The sequence below is a fragment of the Pelodiscus sinensis genome, chromosome Z (assembly GCF_052426305.1).
Source record: "Pelodiscus sinensis isolate ZL-2025 chromosome Z, ASM5242630v1, whole genome shotgun sequence".
Classification (NCBI taxonomy): domain Eukaryota; kingdom Metazoa; phylum Chordata; order Testudines; family Trionychidae; genus Pelodiscus; species Pelodiscus sinensis.
Window position 1 is genome coordinate 8,471,341 of NC_143085.1, and position 21,472 is coordinate 8,492,812.

The window sequence follows — 21,472 nt, forward strand, 5'->3', positions numbered from 1 at the left end:
TAAGCAGAGTCACTGGTTGTGCATTTTGCTGGCCAGTAAACATGGCTAGAGAGTGTTACCAGGTATTTCTCCTGCTCTGGGATACACCTGCATGCTCTGCCAGCCTGGGAAATGACCATAAATATGCTTCTAGCCCTACAGTGCTGTGGCATGGGCCTGATTCTCCTGACTTTGGGCCTACAACTGAGGCTGCAATCAACAAGGGGTCAAGATCCTGGGCTAGTGAATGAACCACATGAGTGGCCCTCCTTCATCCCTTAAGTTGGACATTAGGAAAAACTCCCTCTCAGGGTTGCTAAATACTGGAATGAATTGCCTAGGGAGGTTATAGAATCTCCCACACTGGAGATATTTAAGAGCAGGTTAGACAGACACCTGTCAGGGATGATATAGACCAGTATTTCTCAACCTTTTTTTAAAATAAAGTACCCCTTTAAAAAAAAGTATAAGTACCCCCAGTACCTACAGTTTTCAGACACACACATTTGTTTTCTACTGTTGCAACACATTTATTTAAACAACTTAATTGTAGCTGGGCAGGTGGTGACATTTTGGGGTATAAAAAGTACAAAAATAATAAAACACTAAAATTTAAAATAGAAACTCAGTTGTCTCTAAATTTCAGTTGTGTTGACATACTCCCCAGACTTCTCTTGAGAACTCCTGAGAGTATTTGTACCAGTGGTTGAAAAACACTGCTCTACAGCCTAAGCTGAGAAGCAGCTGGCTTTATACATCAAGCTGTTGAGGTACCACTGGTTGAGAAACACTGATCTAGAGCAGAGGTGAGCAAAAGGGCCTCTGTGGGCTGGATTCAGCCTACCAAGAGGGTTGATCCAGCCTGCAAAGGCCCTGCTGCTCCCCTGCCTCAAGGCCAATTAGGGCCTAGGGATGTGGGGAATGCGGAAAGTTTCCTCCACCCTATCCCCACCCTGCAAGGAGTGTGCAGCGCTTACAAGCACACTCCTGGAAGGGCAGGAGGAGACTTTTCATACTTCCCCACCCCCAAGCCCTGATTGGCCTGGGGGCAGAAGGGGAAGTGTGCAAAGTCTTCTCCCACCCACTGCCAGGGGTATGGGCACCTAGGGAGAACCAGGGGGGAGGAAGGAAAGGCACTCCCCTATCCCCTGACCAATCGTGGTCAGTGGGTGGAGAAGCAGGGAACTATCTGATCCCACCCCTTCTGGAGCAGTCTGGGATGAAGTGGCCTCTGGCAAAAAAATTATTGCCCAGCCCTGGATCTAGAGGATGCTTGGCCCTGCTGTGAGGGGAGGGGAGGGGATGAGCCTTGATCATCTCTCTGGGTCCCTTCCAGTTCTAGCATTCTAAGATTCTAGGACAGGACCCTTCCCCGGCCACTCTGGGACTGGGACTCAGATGCGTGGACGTATGCTGCCTATTAGGCTCATCCCCTTTCTGCCCCTGGTACGAGTACCCTTAAGGGTATTTGAGAGACGTCTGGGGGAGGGCTACGTCAACACAACTGAAATTTGGAGACCACTGAATTTCTATTTTAAGTTTTCCTGTTTTGTTATTTTGGTACTTTTTACACCCCCACATTTCACCACCCGCCCAGCTACAATGAAGTTGTTTAAATAAAGATGTTGCAAGGGTAGAAAACAAATGTGTGTGTCCGAAAACTGTAGGTAGGGGGGTACTTATACATTTTTTTTAAAGGGGTACTTTATATATATATATATAAAAAAAAGGTTGAGAAACACTGGTCTGGGCACCTGACTCTCCTGCGAGCCCCCGCCTCAAGTCCTGCCCCCGGCTCCCAGCAAGGCGCCCAGGCTGCCCCCCTGCACACGCACCCCTGCCCCCCGGGCGCGCGGGCAGACCTCTCCTCGCGCCGGGGGTGCAAGGAGGCGGGGGGGGGGGATTTTTTGGGGGGGGGGAATTTTTGGGGGGGCGGAGCCCCGGCAGCCGCCATGTGACGGGAAGCAGCTGTGCGCGCCCCGCCCCGCCTGCCACGGGCTGCGCCCCCGGGCTGCCGGCTCCGCGCGGCCCCGGCGCCCCGCCGGCCGCTCCGGGCTCCCCTCTCGGCGCCCCATGGCGCAGCCGGCGGAAGGTGAGAGGCGGGGGGGCTGCGGGGCGGGGCGCAGCCCGGGTTTGCTTTCCACCGCGGGCCGCCCGTTTACACCCGCTCCGCTTCGGTGGCCCTCGGCGCGCTCCCCCCATCCCGTGCAACCTCCCCAGCGCCCCTATGGGCAGGGGGCGCTTGGAGGGAGGGGCCCAGGGGCAGGGGGGCGCTGTGTGGGGCAGGGAGAAGGCTGGAGGGGAGCAATGGGGCAGAGGGAGGGGCCATGGGGCAGCGTGGCTGGGGGCGCTGTGTGGGGCAGGGAGAAGGCTGGAGGGGAGCAATGGGGCAGAGGGAGGGGCCATGGGGCAGCGTGGCTGGGGGCGCTGTGTGGGGCAGGGAGAAGGCTGGAGGGGAGCAATGGGGCAGAGGGAGGGGCCATGGGGCAGCGTGGCTGGGGGCGCTGTGTGGGGCAGGGAGAAGGCTGGAGGGGAGCAATGGGGCAGAGGGAGGGACCATGGGGCAGCGTGGCTGGGGGCGCTGTGTGGGGCAGGGAGAAGGCTGGAGGGGAGCAAATGGGGCAAAGGGAGGGGCCCAGGGGCAGGGAGAAGGTGGAAGGTGCAGATGGGGAGTGTGGCTGGGGGCGCTGTGTGGGGCAGGGAGAAGGTGGAAGGTGGCAGATGGGGAGTGTGGCTGGGGATGCTGCGTGGGGCAGGAAGAAGGTGGATGGGGGCAGATGGGGAGTGTGGCTGGGGATGCTGCGTGGGGCAGGTGAAAGGTGCAGATGGGGAGTGTGGCTGGGGGCGCTGTGTGGGGCAGGGAGAAGGTGGAAGGTGCAGATGGGGAGTGTGGCTGGGAGCGCTGTGTGGGGCAGGGAGAAGGTGGAAGGTGCAGATGGGGAGTGTGGCTGGGGATGCTGTGTGGGGCAGGAAGAAGGTGGATGGGGGCAGATGGGGAGTGTGGCTGAGGGCGCTGTGTAGGGCAGGGAGAAGGTGGAAGGTGCAGATGGGGAGTGTGGCTGGGAGCGCTGTGTGGGGCAGGGAGAAGGTGGAAGGTGCAGATGGGGAGTGTGGCTGGGAGCGCTGTGTGGGGCAGGAAGAAGGTGGAAGGTGCAGATGGGGGTGTGGCTGGGGGCGCTGTGGGGCAGGGAGAAGGTGGAAGGTGCAGATGGGGAGTGTGGCTGGGGATGCTGCGTGGGGCAGGGAGAAGGTGAAAGGTGCAGATGGGGAGCGTGGTTGGGGGCGCTGTGTGGGGCAGGGAGAAGGTGGAAGGTGCAGATGGGGAGTGTGGCTGGGGGTGCTGTGTGGGGCAGGGAGAAGGTGGAAGGTGCAGATGGGGAGTGTGGCTGGGGGCGCTGTGTGGGGCAGGGAGAAGGTGGAAGGTGCAGATGGGGAGTGTGGCTGGGAGCGCTGTGTGGGGCAGGGAGAAGGTGGAAGGTGCAGATGGGGAGTGTGGCTGGGGGCGCTGTGTGGGGCAGGGAGAAGGTGGAAGGTGTAGCTGGGGGCGCTGTGTGGGGCAGAGAGAAGGTTAAAGGTGCAGATGGGGTGTGTGGCTGGGGGCGCTGTGTGGGGCAGGGAGAAGGTGGAAGGTGCAGATGGGGAGTGTGGCTGGGGGCGCTGTGTGGGGCAGGGAGAAGGTGGAAGGTGCAGATGGGGAGTGTAGCTGGGGGCGCTGTGTGGGGCAGGGAGAAGGTGGAAGGTGCAGATGGGGAGTGTGGCTGGGGGCACTGTGTCGGGCAGGGAGAAGGTGGAGGGGCAGATGGGGAGTGTGGCTGGGGGCGCTGTGTGGGGCAGGGAGAAGGTGGATGGGGGCAGATGGGGAGTGTGGCTGGGGGATGCTGTGTGGGGCAGGGAGAAGGTGGAAGGGAGCAGATGGGGGCCTAGGAAGTGAGGCTCTGGCAGGGGGCAGTGTTTGCAGGTGGAAGAGCAGCAGGGAATAGCTGGGGCAGGCACACAGCCTGCAGGAAACTAAGTCTAGCAGTGCTGGCCTGGCCTTTGCAAACAGTCTGTCCTGTGCCCAGGAGTCCTGGTTGATTTAGCATGTCCTGTCCTCCTTCCTGCCATGCATGATCTACCCCAGCTCGGGCAGCGAAGTCATCACCTCCACGGCCCACCTGGCTGCTCTTCCCATATCCCTGCAGAGCTGCTTCCTCTGCACCTTGTGTTCCGGGACAGCCAGCATGCTGCCTTCTCCTTACAGTGCAGAGAACCTGCGTGAGCGTCTCCCCGGCAGGCCTGTACCCAGGAATTTCTTGCGGGGCAGCTTTTTTGGGTAAATGTGGACTGCAAGAGTGATCCCCAAGTAAGTGGGGAAATCAGCCCCAGCATTTCCCCGGCCAGCCAGAGTGTGGTGGGAGGGGAGGTTCAAGCAGCACTCTTGCCAACCCCTGGCCAGCTGGGGTATGTTTACTTGGGGGATCATGGGGGGAGGGCTGCTTTTGCACCCTTCACGCACCCCTGCATACAGGCCTGCAGGGGACAGTGGTATGTGTGTGGTGGGGATCACCTCAGTGTGGCTTTTTGGGTAGTGGAGAGCTCCTGCCTGCCCTTTGGCACGCATGTAGTGGATTTTCAATGGATGCTCCCAAGTCCGTTTCAGCTCTGTGTAAGGTATATTGGCTGGCTGGGTGGGGCGGAGTCTTGCAGTGCTCGGTGGCTCTATTCAGCCCCTGGTCCTGGGTTTCTTGTCCCTGTCGCTGTGTGAAAGACCCAACAAATCAGCAAACTGCACCGTGTGGTTTGGTGGAGAGAGAGAACAGTGAAAAGGGCTGAAGGCCAAGACCAGTTTGTTATATCTTTGGCCTTGGGGGTATCTGGAATAGCAGCAGGTAAAGCCTTTCCAGAGGAGAGGGTATGTTTTGATTGGGTTATTTTGAGGTCACTTAAATTATGTGGCTAGTACAGTGCACTGGGCTTGATATGTGATTGTCTCCTCAGCAAGGCTCTGTCTGCCGTAAGAGGAAGGAAAATAATAAAAGCTCTGCAGGAAACTATGGCTGGGCACACCTTATAATTACACACAGCAGGTGTCTCAGGCATTTTACATGGCTTAGATTAAATGATTGGCTACACCTTTGTAGAGGCTGAGCCTGTGCAGTCTAGTGTTCTTGCACTGCTTCATGTGGAGGTCTTATTTCCATTCTACAGTCAGGGCTTTATGACTGTCAATTACCCCCTCATTCCTCCCCCAAAAAATCCCTGCTTCTGGAAGCAATGCTTGTGCTCTGGGGCAGGTGTCCAGAATGCACTGGTTCCAGGGGTGAATTTCAAGAACGTTGATAACCCATTTCTCCTACTAACTTCAATCGCAGGTTCTCTGCCCAGGCCTGCTGAATGCAAATTGTTCTGTTCAAAGCAATGTTTCCCTGTTCTATTGCGAGCAGTGTTGCCATGAGGATGTGCTTGATGGTTGCAGAGATAATCACTGCATTAAACCATTCAATGCACAGTGGCTCTGTCAGTAGCAATCTGCTCCTTTGGAGCAGACGTGTCTTCACTAGGAAACCGAACCCACGCTGACAACGGTTGTCAGTCACGGAAGGCATGGAAAATGGTTTAACGTAGACCAGAAAAAAAAATTCACAGGGGAGTGGAGCCTGGATAAAAATCATTTTCAGTATAGGTGAATTTCCTAGTGTAGATCACTCTCAAGAGACCACTCCATTCATTCTGCTGACGTGGAAAAGCCTCTCTCGGGGGCAGCTGTTGCTGTGGAGGCAGTGGAGAGGGTGAGAAAAGGGAATAGATCGGCCTTATGCTTACAAATAAGTAGTCCTGGTCTTACATCATATGTTAGAGGCCACGTTCACCTTCATTTTTTAAAGGGTGATATGTAACTTCATTTTAAATGTCACACACTGGTGTTTTATCAATATACAGCTTGTATTTAAAACCTACCAGTAACATCATGCTATAAACCAGTGACATTTGGTAGTCCTTTTTTTTTTTTCTTTTTTGCAGACAGCATGTTTTGGAAAAGCCATAATGAAGTTCACAGCTTCTCTGTCACTGCTGCAATGGTGTGTTAAGCTCTACATTTCTTCCAAATGTATTTTTCACACCCGCTCTTTGCAATTTAATACTGGAGAAAATTGCAAGTGGCCATGGTGGCTTTTGGGCTTCAGTCAGGATGTTTCCTGTTCTACGTATTGATTGTATCCCAGGGTTTCTTTTGTGAGAAGGGGCTTGCATGGCTGTTTTGGCCTGGAGTTTTCTCCCAATTGTGGCACGAACCCTAGAGGTGGCTGTATTTCAGTGGTGGACAGCGTCTGAAGTTTCTAAAAAACTCTGGAATTCATTGGGATGAGAAGTGCTATTTACATGTTAACTATTATTGCACTGACAGTCAAAGTGTAATTGGAAAGTAGCATACTGCAGTGCTTGTGGTACAGTATCAGTGTGATTCTTGTTAGGGATGTAAGCAACTAGTCAACTACCTGATAAGCATATGCTTATCAGGTAGTTGAGTAGTGACTTGACTAGTCTCTTCCTCCCCACTCTATCAGAGAGAAGCAGCAAGGGGCGGGGGAGGGGGGGGGGGGAAGGACCAGGAGCCATTGCTGGGGGGAGGTGGCTTAAAAATCACAGAGTGATCCCGTGACAAAGTGGAAATAGACAGTCTCTCAGTGTGGTGTACGAAACGCTGACATCCAGTCTTACGGCACAGGAGTGCTTGGACCAGTAGCTGTTCCTGTTTGGGATCAAAGTGGGCTCATGTGTCTTTCACACTGAGAATGGAGCTTTGGTTTGTTCCTTCCCAGATCAGAGTGGTGGAAATGGAGTGTTCAGGTTTACACAGCATCTCTCTTCTGTATAGTGGTTACTGTGACTATTCCACTGAATGATCCGATTGCTCAAATGTTCCTCGGTGCGTTATAATGTAATGTGCACCTGCTGCCTCTTTCATCATACAGTCTCACAGGTTAAAAATTCTTTTCTTCCCCTTGCCCCCCTGTGTACCTAGGGATGCCCCACAGGGACCAAACTCTGCTCAGGGAGGACTGGAGAGGATTCCCTTTGGATTCTTTTTTACGCTCTTCCTGAAATCAGCAGTTCAAAATTCACTAACCACTCTCCCTCATGATGTAGCAAAAAAGGGCACAGTCTCCTCCCCCCCCCCCACCTTCTCACCTGCACGTCCCTCGCAATATAAAACCAATCACTGGTTTTGCCGTATGTGGGTGCTCTAGCTTAGTTTCTGGAGAGCTGGGTTCAAATTCTGAGTTGGGTGAAAGTGAAGAGGGGAAGCATAGAAAAGCACTGTGCCTGGCATCCCAGAAGTGGAACAGTGGGCAATACAGCAGCTGATGTGCCTCTGGTCCCACACTAAGCCTTGGCCTTAGACGACTCAGCTGATTTGTAAGTCCTAGATCAGAGCTTCTCAGACTTCACTGTACCGCCTCCCCCTTCTGACAACCAAAATTATTACACAGCCCCAGGAGTGGGGCCGAGGCCTGAGCTCAGCTGCTCCAGGCTGCAGGGCCCAAGCCCCATTACCCCAAGCATGAGGCCAAGGGTTTTATCCCCAGGCAGGGGCCTGTACATTGAGCACCATCACCCAGGGCTGAAGCACTTGGGCTTTCCATTCCATCTTGTATGGCAGGATATAAGCTTTGGCTCGGGCTCTAGATCCCAACAAGTCTAAGCCCCAGCCCTGGCAACAGTGTCCCTTCTAATTTTTTTTCCATTTGTGTGCAGAATAAATGTTATGTGCACCGAGGCACGTGCGGATGTGCACCTCCACTACAACCCATGCCGCTGGGATTTTGGGGTCCTTTCATCCTGTGTTTTGGTGTTCTTTAGCATGAGGTGGTATCCAACCTCCTGTGAGGGATGAGGGTGGGGAGATACATTGATATTCGTGTATTCTGAAGTCTGACTCACCTGAGCAACAAGAAAGTTGGAGTCCTGGTTACTGGCTGCCTAAATGGCTAAAACATGGGGTTGTAACATTACTGCTGTAGCGTACAAAACGCTGTCCCAAGCAGATCCGGTATTTATGCACCTGTTTGGAAGGCTAGGCTGTGTTGAGGCATAATTCTTGTCTGTCATGGAGTTCTGGTGTCAAGGTTAGGTTAGCTTACAGAGGAGAATGAGTCATATGTCAGCCTCACCCCAGGGCGTGTTTGTCCATATTACAAAACCATTGCTCTGTTTGGCTCAGCGGCTGGCCAGGAAGTGTTGCCACATAAAGACCTCTTTCCGTTTCAGGCTTGAAGTACAGTAGAACATCAGAGTTACGAACACTTTGGGAGCGGAGGTTGGTGGTAACTCTGAAACGTTCCTAAATCTGAACAGAACGCTAGAGTTGTTCTTTCAGAAGTTTCCAAGTGAATGTTGATTCAATACATCTTTGAAACTTCACTATTCAGAAGAAAAACGCTGCTTTTTTAACCATCTTATTTGAAATGAAACAAGCCCAGACACAGTTTCCTTACCTTGTCAAATCTTTTTTTAAATGTTCCTTTTATTTTTAATAGATTTACATGGGTAACACAGTACTCTACTGTGCCTGCTTCGTTGTTTATTTCTCCGCTGTTGCTGTTCCCATTCCAAATGAGGCCTGTGGTTAAGTGGTCAGTTCAAAACGCTGAGCTCCTGCTGTGAGTCGCAGAACTCTAGATGGGAGGCTTGATCTAGTTTGCACATCAGCGTAAGGGGAATCTGTGCTCTAAAAGCTGTGGTGCAGCAGGTGGCGGGTTTAATAGGATACAATGTGACCGAACTCACTGAATTACCTCCCAGTGCCCTTATGAAACGCTCCTGTGATAGACTTCTGATACAAAGTGCTTTGTTTATTGGTAAGGGTTAACTCCCATGTATGCTGTAATTGAGCACAACAGAGTGTGGGGGGGGGAGACGTGTTGTGAGGAGGGGAGATGCAGGCTTATGTATCCAATCTCAAGAGCCCAGCTTCTGCCCCCCATAGGAACTTGCTGTATTGATCCAGGCCATGGATAACATGTGCTCTTCATGCAAAGCTGCACGTCACCAGTTCAGACAGGAATTCTTGAGGCTTCTGAAGAGGAGCCAAAGCTATTGGCCATTGCAGCCTCTGGCTAGACTAGCCACAACTGGTGGGTGGGCGGACCTATGGGGTTTCAAGTGGTCAATCGTGTGAGCGCTAAAGTGGATCAGCAAATAGACTGTGTTGTCTTACAGCAGAGCCCTTGCTACCAGGAGGACGAACCAGTCAGTATGTGAAATGATAATGTCAGAGCTCATTCTCTGGAGCTCTGAAAACATTCCACACCCAAACAGCTTTACAAATCTGGCACAGTCGCTGTATGTCTGGGACTAGAGCTCAGGTCTCCTGCCTCGCAGGCCGGTACTTTCCTGCGCTGTGGGAACTCTCACCAAGTGTGGCTGGAGAAAACGGGGGCTGCTTGCTCTCAAAATATGTGGACATCTTCATTTCGTCCTTATAGTCTTGAAAATGGGGGGGAGGGGCGTTGCTGCCCCACTCAATTCAGTGGGAGTACAAAAGGAACTGAAGTGACGTGCCCCCCGCTTGCAGGTGGGATGTCATGGCTGGGGTTAGAATTTGGGAGGCCCAGCGCCCCATCCTGCGTCCCTGCACGTGGTCTTGGGCGGATCGATGACTCCGTCGCATGCTCTGTGAGTGACTGTGCCATCTTGTTCCCCAGATGAGCCGCTACTGCTGGCAGAGCTGAAGCCAGGGCGACCCCAGCAGTACGACTGGAAGTCGAGCTGCGAGACGTGGAGTGTTGCGTTTTCCCCCGACGGCACCTGGTTTGCCTGGTCTCAGGGTCACTGTATCGTCAAACTGATCCCCTGGCCCTTGGAGGAAGCGGAGTTGTAAGTACCCTGTGGCAGTTCAGAGAAGGAAGGCGGCACTCCTGTTAGAGTCACTGGGCTGTCTTCCTTTTTTTTATGTGCGCTAAGTCATGGCTCCCTCCTCAGTGTCCCCCAGGGCTCAGCAAGAAAGGGTTAAGGAAGGGAAGGGACTAGAGATTTAAACCTGGCTTCCCATAGCTCCCGCAGCATCAGGGCCTGTCCCCCGGGTGAATTGCTCCATGGGGTTAGCAGTCTCCGCTCTCAGTAAGCCAGCCATCTGGGGAGCCTTGGTGCTGTCACAGCTGAATGTTAGGTTCCCTCATAGAACTCTCCTGGGCCATGTTACAAGACTCTCACCAAGATCCCTGCCCTATAAGCTCCCACGAAAACACCCAGCTCGAGCAGTGGAAGGCTGCTGTTCAGGACTAGCTATGGCAGGCAGAGCATGTAGGACTAGCCACCGAGACTGAGATTACACATAAAGAGAGTGCTAAACTTGGGCGTGCTAATGGGAAGGTCAAGCCAAGAGATTCCCCGTCACCACCACCCTAGTTTGATGTTCCGGCATGCCCTCTCTCGTTGCTGTTCCCCCCTGAGAGTGCGCTGTCTTGTTCCTTGCATTTGTGCATTCTCTTGTGAACGTCCCCAAATCTTCAGCCCAGGAGCCTTCAGCTACAAAACCTCACCCCGGTTATGGGTTAACTTCCTTGGGTTGGGCCTTTTTAAATTGGGGAAATAAACCTTTGCAAGAAATCACCACAGGCAGCCGTCCTGTCTTCATATACCTCGGCTTTCCTCTTTCCCCCTGGACTGGAAAACTGCCCGTTTTAAACATTGAACAGGTTTGCTAATTGCAGCGTGCTAGCACACTTCCCTGGGAAATCCCCACTCCTTGATCAAAGTCACATATGGCAGGAGAGTGTGCTGCAAGTCATTGGACTGAAAAGCAGCTTCCCATGCGTGGAAATCTAGTAATACATAGACAGGGCAGCTGATTGAATAAGCTGATGAGGTCCTGGGGCGTGCCTCATGGTGTCAGAGCACTTGCTACTCTGTGGAGAGCAGAGTAGGATGTTCGGTTCTGCATTGCTGGCTCTGCTGACTTGTAGGCAAACAGGGACATGGTAACTTCAGCTGTGCTGGGGGGGGGCGGGGAGAGGAAAGAAGACCCAATGTCAGGGAAGGACTCTTCCTCCTCCAGCTTTGAAGGGTGGGTAAGGTAAAGAAGCAACATCCAGTAGGTGTGAGGAGCTCTGGTTTCATTAGCACCCCTCCCTAGGCTGGTAGCATGGCGAGGGCGGCTCTCTACCCCTCACCACATCTGGGAGGCAGGGGAGTGCTACTACCTCATGCGGGAACTGAGGCACAGAGCGGCTCCGTGACTTGCCCGCGGTAACCTGGAGTCTGTGACGGAGCAGGAAATTGATTTCAGGCCAATGAGCCACTGTCCCATCCTTCCTCTCCCTGTGCTTTCATTCGGCTGCCTGGTGTGCCTCTTAAGCGAAGAGGCCATGTTAACGAGCCCAAGCTGCGCCGTGTGCCCCCTGTGATGGGCGGGGAGGCAGCACCATGGCTGGTCTGTTTGGGGAGATTGAGTGGATCTGGCAGGGACAAGAATTTTAGCCCAGTAAGCAGCCATGGTGCTTCGAACTGTGAAAACGACGATGCTGGTGTGGTCTGCGTTGTCACGGCTTGTCTGTAACGAGCTCTGCTGAGGCTCATTACAGGGCCTCGTTACAGGAGGGGGATCAGTCCCACCTAGGGCTAAGCACAAAGCTCTGGTTTGACCAGCGCAGCTTCCTCTGGTTGCAGGCAGACACATGTTGGTTTAAACGGCTGCTTTGCCCGCCTTCGTTAGCGGGTTTGCTCCTGAGCGTGGCCACCGATAGCTGAAATCCCTGGTGCAGACACAACTCGCAGTCACGCTCACCAGCATTGCACACTCAGTTCTAGTCCCTCTTGTGTGAATTGTCCGGGGTGGGGGCGCAGGAGAACCAGGCAGCTGCTGAATGACCCTCTGCTCTCTGCAGAAGCTGCAAAACATCTGAACGCAAGAGCCGTGGCGTCAAAGCCGATGTGAGAGGCAGAGGAGGAGCCAAGGAGAAGACGCTAGACTGTGGCCAGATTGTGTGGGGACTGGCCTTCAGCTCCTGGCCTCTGGGCCGCACTAAGGAGCGGGACAGGTTGCCGGCTCCAGATCGCTCCTGTCTGATCCTCGCCACAGGACTCAATGACGGACAGATTAAAGTCTGGGAGGTGCAAACAGGTGAGTGCGCCTGTGTGAGGGTGGGTTCCATGTACTGGCTTAATCCAGCTCCTGAGAAGAGGGGTGGGAAATCAACCTGCCTTTGTGGGCTAGACAGTCTCTGCCTCTCTCCCTAGTCTCCTCCCCCCATGGAGTTTTCCTGTGCACGTTGCTAGTATTTCCCAGCGTGGATTCTCACGCTGCCCAGCGTGCCTCATGAAGCTGTCCGTGCTGCTTCTGCATCACCTCTGCTCTGTGTTTTAGACCAGTGGCTCGCAATCTTTTTTATACTGCAGACCAGCAAACCCAGCTGCAAACTTTTGGTGGACCAGTAACATTTTATTTGCATATTCATTGTGAAATAATAAATATGCAAATAAAATGTTACCAGTCCACCAAAAGCCCCGGTCTTCATAGTCCCCCAGTGCCACCCATAGAGCCCCCTCTACTGTCCTCCAGTGCCAGCCACTGACCCCAGAGTCCCCTGCACGCAACCCCCCCATGCCAGCCTCTCACCCTCAGAGCCCCCAGTGCCAGCCCCCTACCCCTTAAATCTCCCCAGTGCCAGCCTCCTGTTTCCAGAGACCTATTGCACCCGCCCCCCAGAGCTAGTCCCCAGTCCCCAATATTAGCCCCATCCCCAGTGATAAACCCCCACATCCTAGAGCTCCACACCCCCAGCACTAGTCCTGTCCCCAGAACTCCAGTGCCTGCCCCATTCCATCATCTAGTGCTGTGCTGCCTTCCAGCTGCCAGCTGAGTGCTGCTTCCCGGGTCGCAGCTGCTCTAAGGCTGCCGTGCTGGGCTCTGCATAGCCCTCCCACTGTGTAGAGAACTGCTCTTCTGTGTCGGGGAACGGACCCCTCTCCGAGAGGTGGGACAGGACACACTTCTCCCAACATCTGCAGCGGAAGGGAAGGCGCTGGGTGGTGTGTCCCAGGCTCCAGAGCTGCCGTGGCCTGGCGGTGGGGATCCGCTGTTTTGCTTTTGTCAGCATTAGCACTGCTCTGGAAGGTGGAAGGTGCAGCTAGCAGCAAGGGATGTGTCCCTGGAGCTGCCCTGACGGGCCCAGCGAGACGTGCTTGTGTCTGTGGTGAGCCCGAACTGAGCTGTGTGCTTGTATCCGCAGGGGGCCTGCTTTTCAGCCTTTCCGGGCACTTGGACGTTGTGAGGGACCTGTGCTTTGCTCCCCACGGAAGCCCGATTCTAGTCTCTGCGTCCCGGGACAGGACCCTCCGCATCTGGGACCTGAGCCGAGATGGTACGAGTGAGAGCATGCATCCCTGGTGGGATATGGGCCCCAGACGCTGTTACGAGCATGTGTGCTGTGCTATGAGTGTCGCCCAGAGGGGGCTCTATTCTCATTAGATGCAGTAGGCCTGGGTGAGGGGGTCAGTAGTCTGCAACCTCATTATTAACGTGCTGAGCTGCCCGGTCCCGGCTCTTTGAAAGTACTTTGAACATAATTCCATGGAGACACCCAGGAAACTGGGAACGCAAGTGCTGAGTGACTGGAGCAGGAGGGAACAGCAAGTGACGCGAACACTCATGTGTCCTTGACGTGAGCGCGCAATGCTTAGGAGTGCTGGTGGCTGACCGAGGGTGTAAGTCTGGCTTGAGTGGGCCTGTCTGAGCTAGCTAGCTGGGTTCGAGAGCAACAGTGCGTTAGCAGAGGCTGTGCCACTAACTACTTGAGCGGCTAGCTGGCACTGCGCTTCATCTGACCGTGAACTCCAGTACCCAAGCCAGCTGGAGTAAAGCTAACTCGGGGGTGTCTACACAAGTCAGTCATGTACCCAGATTGCAGGCAGACATGCCCTGAGAATAAACCCATTTCAGCAGAGCAAGCGCCTGCATGGGGAAATCTAGGTCTAATCTGGTCTGAGACATGCTGCTTCCTCCAGGCTGGCTTCAGAGAGAGCAGGTGGAGGTGAGAATGGGCCTCCCAGCTCTCCCCGTCTCTGGACTGTGCGCTCCTTTCTCAAACTGTTGCTGCCATCCTTAGGGAAGCAGGTCCAGGTGCTGTCTGGCCACACACAGTGGGTGTACTGCTGCTCCATCTCCCCCGATTGCAGCATGCTGTGTTCTGCGGCTGGGGAGAAATCGGTGAGTTGGGCATATTCTTGCGGGGAGGGGAGCCTGTTCAGCTGCCGGAGAGCCCACCGCATCCTCTGCAGAGCTGGATTAGTGGTGTGCGCTGGCCCTCGGGTCCCTGGGGTGCAGCAGCTCTGCTGAATGGACCCGCCTTGTATACACTGCCCCGGACCGTTCCTCCTCTTGCCCTTCTGCCATTCCCTACTCTTCTCCAGTGGCGGTGTTGATCCCTAGACTGGTCAGTGGGGGTCACCCTTGAGCATTGTACCCAAGTCCCATCCCTTTAAGTTCCTGCCCATTGTTTTTCCCAGGTAGGCCAACCTGCCCTTCCCCATTTGAAAGGGCTAGAGTCCAAAGCCTTGCGGTCTTTGCTGTGTGTCCAGTCCAGGGTGTCTGCTTGCTAGGACGGGGGCAAGGGAAGGGCTGGCACCATCTCCTGAAGAGAGCACCATGTCTCCCTCCTGCATGCCAGCTTGGAACCTGGTGCCTTGAGCACTGAGGCAGGATTCTCCTCCAAAGTGGAGTTTGTGGAGAGGAGGCGAGTAGGCTGGGCTGGAGCAGGCCCAGGGATAGCAGCTTGCAGGACTGGGATAGCAGCTTGCAGTCCCCAGTCACTAGAGCTGACTCCCACTGCTCATAGGATGTGCCAGCTGATTGCACATGCTACTATTCCTCCTGTCCCCATTCCCTCCTGGGGCATGTTCTGGCACCTGGAGCACCATTGTGGTGCTGGGCCTCTGGAAGAGGATCATGGCCCTACTGTCCTGGTCCTATATGGACCAGTGGCAGAGCCCCTCTGCCCTAGGGAGGTCAGCATGTGGGTGTCAGGACACCTCAAGCAGGGGAGATCGGAAGATAAGGCCCGTTTGTAATTGATTTTCAACATGTTCCCAGCCCTTTTGTTACTGTTACCAGCGGAGGATTCTGAGTCCTGGCCAACCTGCTTCTGGTGACAGTGGCCTGCACCAGCCACCCAAAGGGCTCTTCTCCCCAGCTCACCCAGAGAGCTTGGGGGGGCTAGACCCCTTTTCCTCACATGCAGCCACAGCCATGCCTGGCCACGCAGCTGGAGTCTCTGTGCTGCAGAGAGTCTGTCTTGCTGATCTGGGAGTTGGCGTGCATCCGACGAGCTGGTGCCCACACGAGCAATGTCTGTTTGCCCCCCTCTGTGCCAGGGGCTAATGCCTGGCTTGTGTGAGGGGGTGATGAGACAGTTGAGAAGCTGCTACCCTCCCCTGAGCAGAGATTGTAACCCTCCTCTGTTCCCCAACCCCCCCGCCCCAGGCGCTCCTGTGGAGCATGCGTTCCTACACCCTCATCAGGAAGCTGGAAGGGCACCAGAGCAGCGTGGTGTCCTGCGACTTCTCACCAGACTCCGCTCTGCTGGTCACCGCCTCCTATGACACCAGCGTGATCATGTGGGACCCCTACACGGGGGAGCAGCTGAGAACACTTCGGTAAGGAGGGAGGCTCCGGCACTAAGGGAGGAGAAGGTCTGGGCTGGGGGGAAACGGGGGCCTGAGGTTCTTACCCTAGAGGCTGCTGTAGAGTGCTCTCTGAATGTACAAATCGTTCTCCACCCCCGACCTCGGGAGGGAAAAGGAGGTTAACCAATACATGAGGGTCGGGGCTGTGTGTTGCTGCTTTAGATGTGGCTCTCACAGCATGGGAGGGGAGATGATACCAGCACTTTCCTTGTGGCTGACTGGAGTCTGTGCCGAATGTCTAGCCCCTGGCCTAGGCACTGCCATGCTCAGCTGCGCTGTTCTCCCACTTTTCAAAGAGCGGGACCGGAGAGGAGGCACCGTCTGTGAGACACCGCTACAAAGGAAATGCACGTTTCACAGGGACATCTGAGAGCTGTGCTCCAATCCCAGCCACAGTGACTCGTGGGAAGCAGGCGCTCTGATTTACTGTGTTTCTATGCCCCTCACAAGCCAGCTGTATGGGCTAGCCCTAACAAACATGGCGAGTAAGCGCTTTTTCCCTTTTTCTTAGCCACGTTGCGCTGCCCCCAGCGTTGGACTATGGCAGTGACATCCATGCCAGCTCCCTAAGGTCCGTGTGCTTCTCTCCGGAAGGCTTGTATCTTGCTACAGTGGCAGACGACAGGTGAGGGACTTGGCATCTTACAGCTGGCTACTGCAGGGTCCCCGCCACAGCTGTTCAGATGAGCTCCAAAGCTCTTTTCAGCTTCTGGCCCTCCATTTTCCAGCAGGGTCCTCTGCCTTTTGAGTCTGTCCCAGTGCTCGGGCTTGCGGAGCAGTACAACTTGACTCTGGCTTTGGTTTGAGGTGCCTTTGTCCAAGCAGCACAGCTGCTGCGTGCCGCACTCAAAGCTGTAGACACTTCCCATCACAGGTAGCTTTAGGTAACTCCTCTTTGGACATAGCTGCCTGGCCGCCATGGTATCAAGACCTTAAGGCAAGGCCAGCAGCTGGCTCAGGTGTGTATGCCAATGCTGTGCCTAAGAGGGGGCCTGGATGTGTGTTCCCACCATCTCTTTCCCAAGTGTTGTGTTGGGCCACACACCCTGAAGCAGCAAGTACCTGCTGCCCATACCCTCTGCTGCCTCCACACCCTGGGTGCTGTTAGCTGCCTTAAAGGGAGCCTGGAGAGATTCCTTGCAGACGTAGATAAAGCCTGTTGACTTCAGTGGGCTAAGATCGGGGCTGAAGTAATTTGGTGCAGCTACTGCCCATCCAGTGCCAACTGTACAGGCAAACTTGCCAGCTCCTGATCTGGTGAGCTCTTCCGGAACTGTTATTTGTGTGCGTTGGGGTTGGTGGCACTGGGAACATCTCAGTGGAGACTCAGTTCACCCTGGTGTTGAATCATGGGCCTGATTACTGTCAGGGCAAGATCAAGCAGGGAGGGGTGGGGTGTGTTGGTCCTCTTATCCCAGCTAGTGCTGGTATCTCTAGCTCACTTTTTTTTTTTCCTGGGAGAAGGGTTAGATAAGTCAAAGTTCTCAGCAGAAGTAACCTCTCTTATCCACCAAGTTTGCTTAGGGAACACTGTCAGAGCCAGGATGGACCATGGTCTGACCCAGTATAGAAACTCTTATCTTGAGCCAAGTTATGTAATCTCTGCCTTGATTTAAACCTTTCTAAATGGGTATAATGCCTGCCTTGTAGTGGAGACATGAAACTTAAATAACATTGTAAATTGCTTCTAAAGGCTAGGGACTAAATTGGCTTTGGAAATTTACTTTAGCTTCAACAGCTGAACATTTATGTGCACTGATGCAACTTGAGTAGCTAGTGCCACTTGGAGATGTGATCTCTCAGACTGTCATTGTGTGTGTATCTCTCTCCCTTTCTCCCCTTTAGACTCCTGAGGATCTGGGATTTGGAACTAAGAACTCCAGTGGCATTTGCACCTATGACCAATGGTCTGTGCTGTGTATACTTTCCCCACGGCGGGTTTATTGCCACAGGGTGCGTATGTTCTGTGCAGGCCAGTGGGACGTGCTCTCCTGCCGAGCGCATGTTATATTCCAGCTGAGTTTGGGGTGAGGGGGACGGGGGAATGTGACTCCACCTTGACCCAAAATATGCCCCCGTCTGCAACGCTGCTGTTTTCTCAAAACAGGGCACTCTGAGTCCAGCTCTGTGCCACAGGCTTCTGCCAACACACAGCTGTCATACCCCATACTAATGCAGCTGTGCTGGCCAAAGTTACAATGTAGGCACTAGACCAGCAGAGCTGTCCTTGTACCAGTAGAGCATGCTTCACTCTTGGGGGCGGTGGGAGGTTGTACAAAGGACAGGTTTGCTGGCAGAGCTGTGTGCACACTAGGAGCATTTTGTGGGTGTACTGCAGAGCTAGACTACTGGTATAGAGCGTCTGGTGTGGACACTGCTTTGATGCCAAGAGAAAGCGGTGTTGGAAAATTCTCTGCTTGAGGCATTGTCTTCCGCCTATCAATTGCCTGCTAAACAAGCTTTGTTGGGTTCCTACCTTATTCCTCCATCTCAGCTAGCAACCCTCAGACTCAGGATTCCACAGGGAGGTAGGACATTGCAATCAGCCTTTTCCTGTATGTCTGCAGCAGCCTCTGCTGGAACATGAGGCCTTGAGTTGTGGGTTTCTCTTGAGTGGGCAGGCTGGGCTCATGAAGTCATCCCAGATGGCGGTGGGGGAAGAGGGTGCGAGTAAGAGCCTCTGACAGAGTAGAAAATGTGCAAAGCTGTTAGAAGCAGGGGTCTGTGCATGGTGACAGTCCATTTCCTTAAATGCCATGCGAGCGCAGCTTTTTCTTCCTTCCCCATGCCGGGATGGGGTGAGTGTGGCGGTGTTTGTGCTGATGCTGAGGTATGAGGAACGCTAACCTTTATCCTTGGTCTCATGTTGCAGGACGAGAGATGGCCACGTCCAGTTCTGGAGTGCCCCCAAGACCCTCTCAACCCTTAAGCACTTATGTCGCAAGGCTCTCCGCACCTTCCTCACAACTTACCAGGTCCTGGCACTGCCCATCCCCAAGAAAATGAAAGAATTCCTCACTTACAGGACCTTTTAAACCTTGTACACTGGATCCAAGAGACCTAGAGCTGGCTGGCTTCTTCCCTCCCTTCCGAACTTTGTTCTGGGATGACGGAGCAGCCGGGGTGGTAGAATGCTCATGAAATCCCAATGGGCTTTTTGGTTCTAGTGGAAGGATTTCTGTTCCTTTGTCTGGGGCTGTTTCTTTGACCACGCAGGTTATTTTATTAAGAGAACCCAGCAAAAATGCAGTGGATTGGCTGACTGAACTCTTCATCCGTTTGAAGTCCTCTCTCAGACAAGGAGGGGCAGGAGTTCTACTCCGATGGCTTTGTGGGGCATTGGAGTTGAAAAGGCCCCATCAACAGCAGTGCAAGTTTCAGTTCTCTTGAGGGGCTTTCACTTAAAGTGCAACCACTGAACAGGGTGTGTTTAAAAGCAAGAGGGCTCCGAGAAGTCACTTTCTTTGGTATGGCAATGCAAACTCAAACCTGCATTTTCATGAATGAAAAAAATGTGTCCTAGGTGAGGCAGTGGCTTTCATGTTCATCACTTTCTTTAGCCTGGTTCTGAGAAAATTCAACCTGAAAAGTCTCTGCATTATGGACAGGCCTTAAAAATAAAAGTTTTTTTTCTGAAGAGCTAGCAATGCTCTTTTTGCAGCCATTTTGTGGGTGACAGAAGTACGTGGCACTGAGGGAGATCCAAGTGTTCAGTTGTAGAGGCCTGGAGTGGAGGGGTATAGAGGTCTTAAGAGGTGAAGGATCCTATTAATGCTAATGTGGCTCCCAGTCTGAAAATTTGTATTCATGGCTTGATCACACAAGCCACTAGCAACGTACTTTTGGTTATATGGTGTAAGGCCTGGCTTTCTCTTTGGTGTGTCATGGAAAGATGAATGCCTTAAGAACAGAGGCTAGGCACAGGGAGATGTTCTGCACCAAGCCAACTACTGATCTGTTTTTGTGAAAGTGATTGTAACTTTGGGCAGCTCTTTATTTTTAACCTCATAGCATACACTAAGTGTGGTGCTACAGCAGAGCCTGGCTACTTTGCATTGTGTGGGGAGGCCAAGCATGAACTTGTGAATTTTGCAAATGAGTGTGCTGGGGGAGGGGCTTATAACCCACAAAGACCAGAGCTGATTTGTTTACTTCCTTTGACAAGTCTAGATGTTGAATTATCCCCTGTACAATCCTAGTAAATGTTCTGTGGCTTAGTTTAGTAAGAATGAATTCTTGGCACTACTGTAACTTCTTACACTTGGCAGAGACAGAAAATGACCAACTTTTCATGCATAGTACAGGGTTCTATTGTCCTGCTCTTGTGCTCCTTGCTCACTTTCCCTCTAGCCACAGAACTTTTTTGAGTTAATTTCCAGGGAGTTTTCCTGCTTGGGCTAATGACTCATGTACTGTATCACAAGGATGTGTGTGTGTAAAACAGTCTCAGATACGCCTGAGTTTCATTTTTTGTGTCTTTCTGGTAGCAGCACATGCTTTACTGAAACTGTTCCCTTCTCCCAGCTGCAACTATCCATGTACTGAGTGCCATGCAACAGGCAGGGCTATAGGCTATTTCAGGAATGCATGGCAGCGACAGCTTCCCCTTGAAACTATGGAGAAGACTTTTCCCCCTTTTAGAAAAGTCACCTTTAAATTGGTAATCTAGCCCACAGCGACCCTATCTTTTACTATCCTTAAATTCTGCAAAAATACCCCCAAACCTTAAGTGCCATTGGACTTTCCATTAATGAGCACAAGTGAGAGCATGGTTCAGCTGGAAGATAACTTTCCACGCCATGCTGCTGTAATAGTAATACCAAGGGGAAAGTGCCACCATTCAGCTTGGGCTACTGCTTGCCTCAGATTGGGTGACAGTTTGCAAGGTCTGATGCAGTGAATCTAAACCCAAGGGCTGTTTACACGTTGGTGCGATCTTGCAGCCTGTCTACACTGGCCGCGAGTTCTTGTGCAAGTAAACTGACATTCTAATGTATGAAATCAGTGCTGCTTGCACAAGGATCATGACGCTCCTGCTCAGGAATAAGCCCTTTTGCACAACTGTTCTTGCGCAAGTGGTCAGCGTAGAGCTTTCTTGTGCAAGAGAGCATCTTCACTGGCATGGATGCTCTTACGCAAAAGCACATGCCAGTGTAGGTGCTCTCTTGCACAACTACTTTAACGCAAGAACTCTTGAGCTAAAGAGTTTTTGCACAAGATCATACCAGTGTAGACCTAGCCAAGGTGTTAAAAAGTTCTGAATGAGATCTTGCTAGAAGATCACAACAGCAAAAGACCCCAATGCCCTTTATATAATGCTGGGGGGTACTGTCCCTTTAAAAATATTGTGAGCCCCTTCTATGCTCTGACCCTGTGTAATAGAAAGGGATGGTGAAATCCCCTTCCTTTGCAGAGAAGAGCAGTCTCAATACACACCCACTTGTTACACCTTCAGCTGACCATCGTGGGTGCACAGCTAAGTAGCATGACATGCATGGTGCATCACCCGTAGCGTGACTGGATCCTGTCACTCAGAACTCTTATTTATTCTGCATTGTATGTAAAGAGTACATGGTGACACACACAGGAGGACCCTGCTGAGCGTCTTGGTTGGTGAAGTTGAAGATTGTTTTAATTTTTACTTGGCCATGATGTGTAGAATTCTTGCCATCATGTATACTGCAGCCTGAGATTGTTTTTACCTACTTTCAAAGGCAAAATAAAAATTGTTTTTCCCCCCTTCATGCAGCTGATTACAAATATGCTATCATTCCTAGGCTTGATACTATACTAAGCTCCTGCAGTTAAGGACAGTAGGCCAGAAGTACCT

The 21,472-nt window shown here is 52.9% G+C and overlaps 1 protein-coding gene across 1 annotated transcript; it reads left to right on the forward strand.

Annotated features, from left to right (window-relative positions):
* Positions 1 to 1,927: 1,927 nt before the first annotated feature.
* Positions 1,928 to 21,386, forward strand: WSB2 (WD repeat and SOCS box containing 2). The gene is made up of 9 exons (XM_075898150.2): positions 1,928 to 2,071; positions 9,666 to 9,837; positions 11,847 to 12,082; positions 13,191 to 13,322; positions 14,067 to 14,167; positions 15,440 to 15,612; positions 16,154 to 16,267; positions 17,488 to 17,595; positions 18,515 to 21,386. The coding sequence occupies exons 1-9, from the start codon at positions 2,053 to 2,055 to the stop codon at positions 18,675 to 18,677; spliced, it is 1,218 nt and encodes a 405-aa protein (XP_075754265.1). The 5' UTR covers positions 1,928 to 2,052; the 3' UTR covers positions 18,678 to 21,386.
* Positions 21,387 to 21,472: the final 86 nt, after the last annotated feature.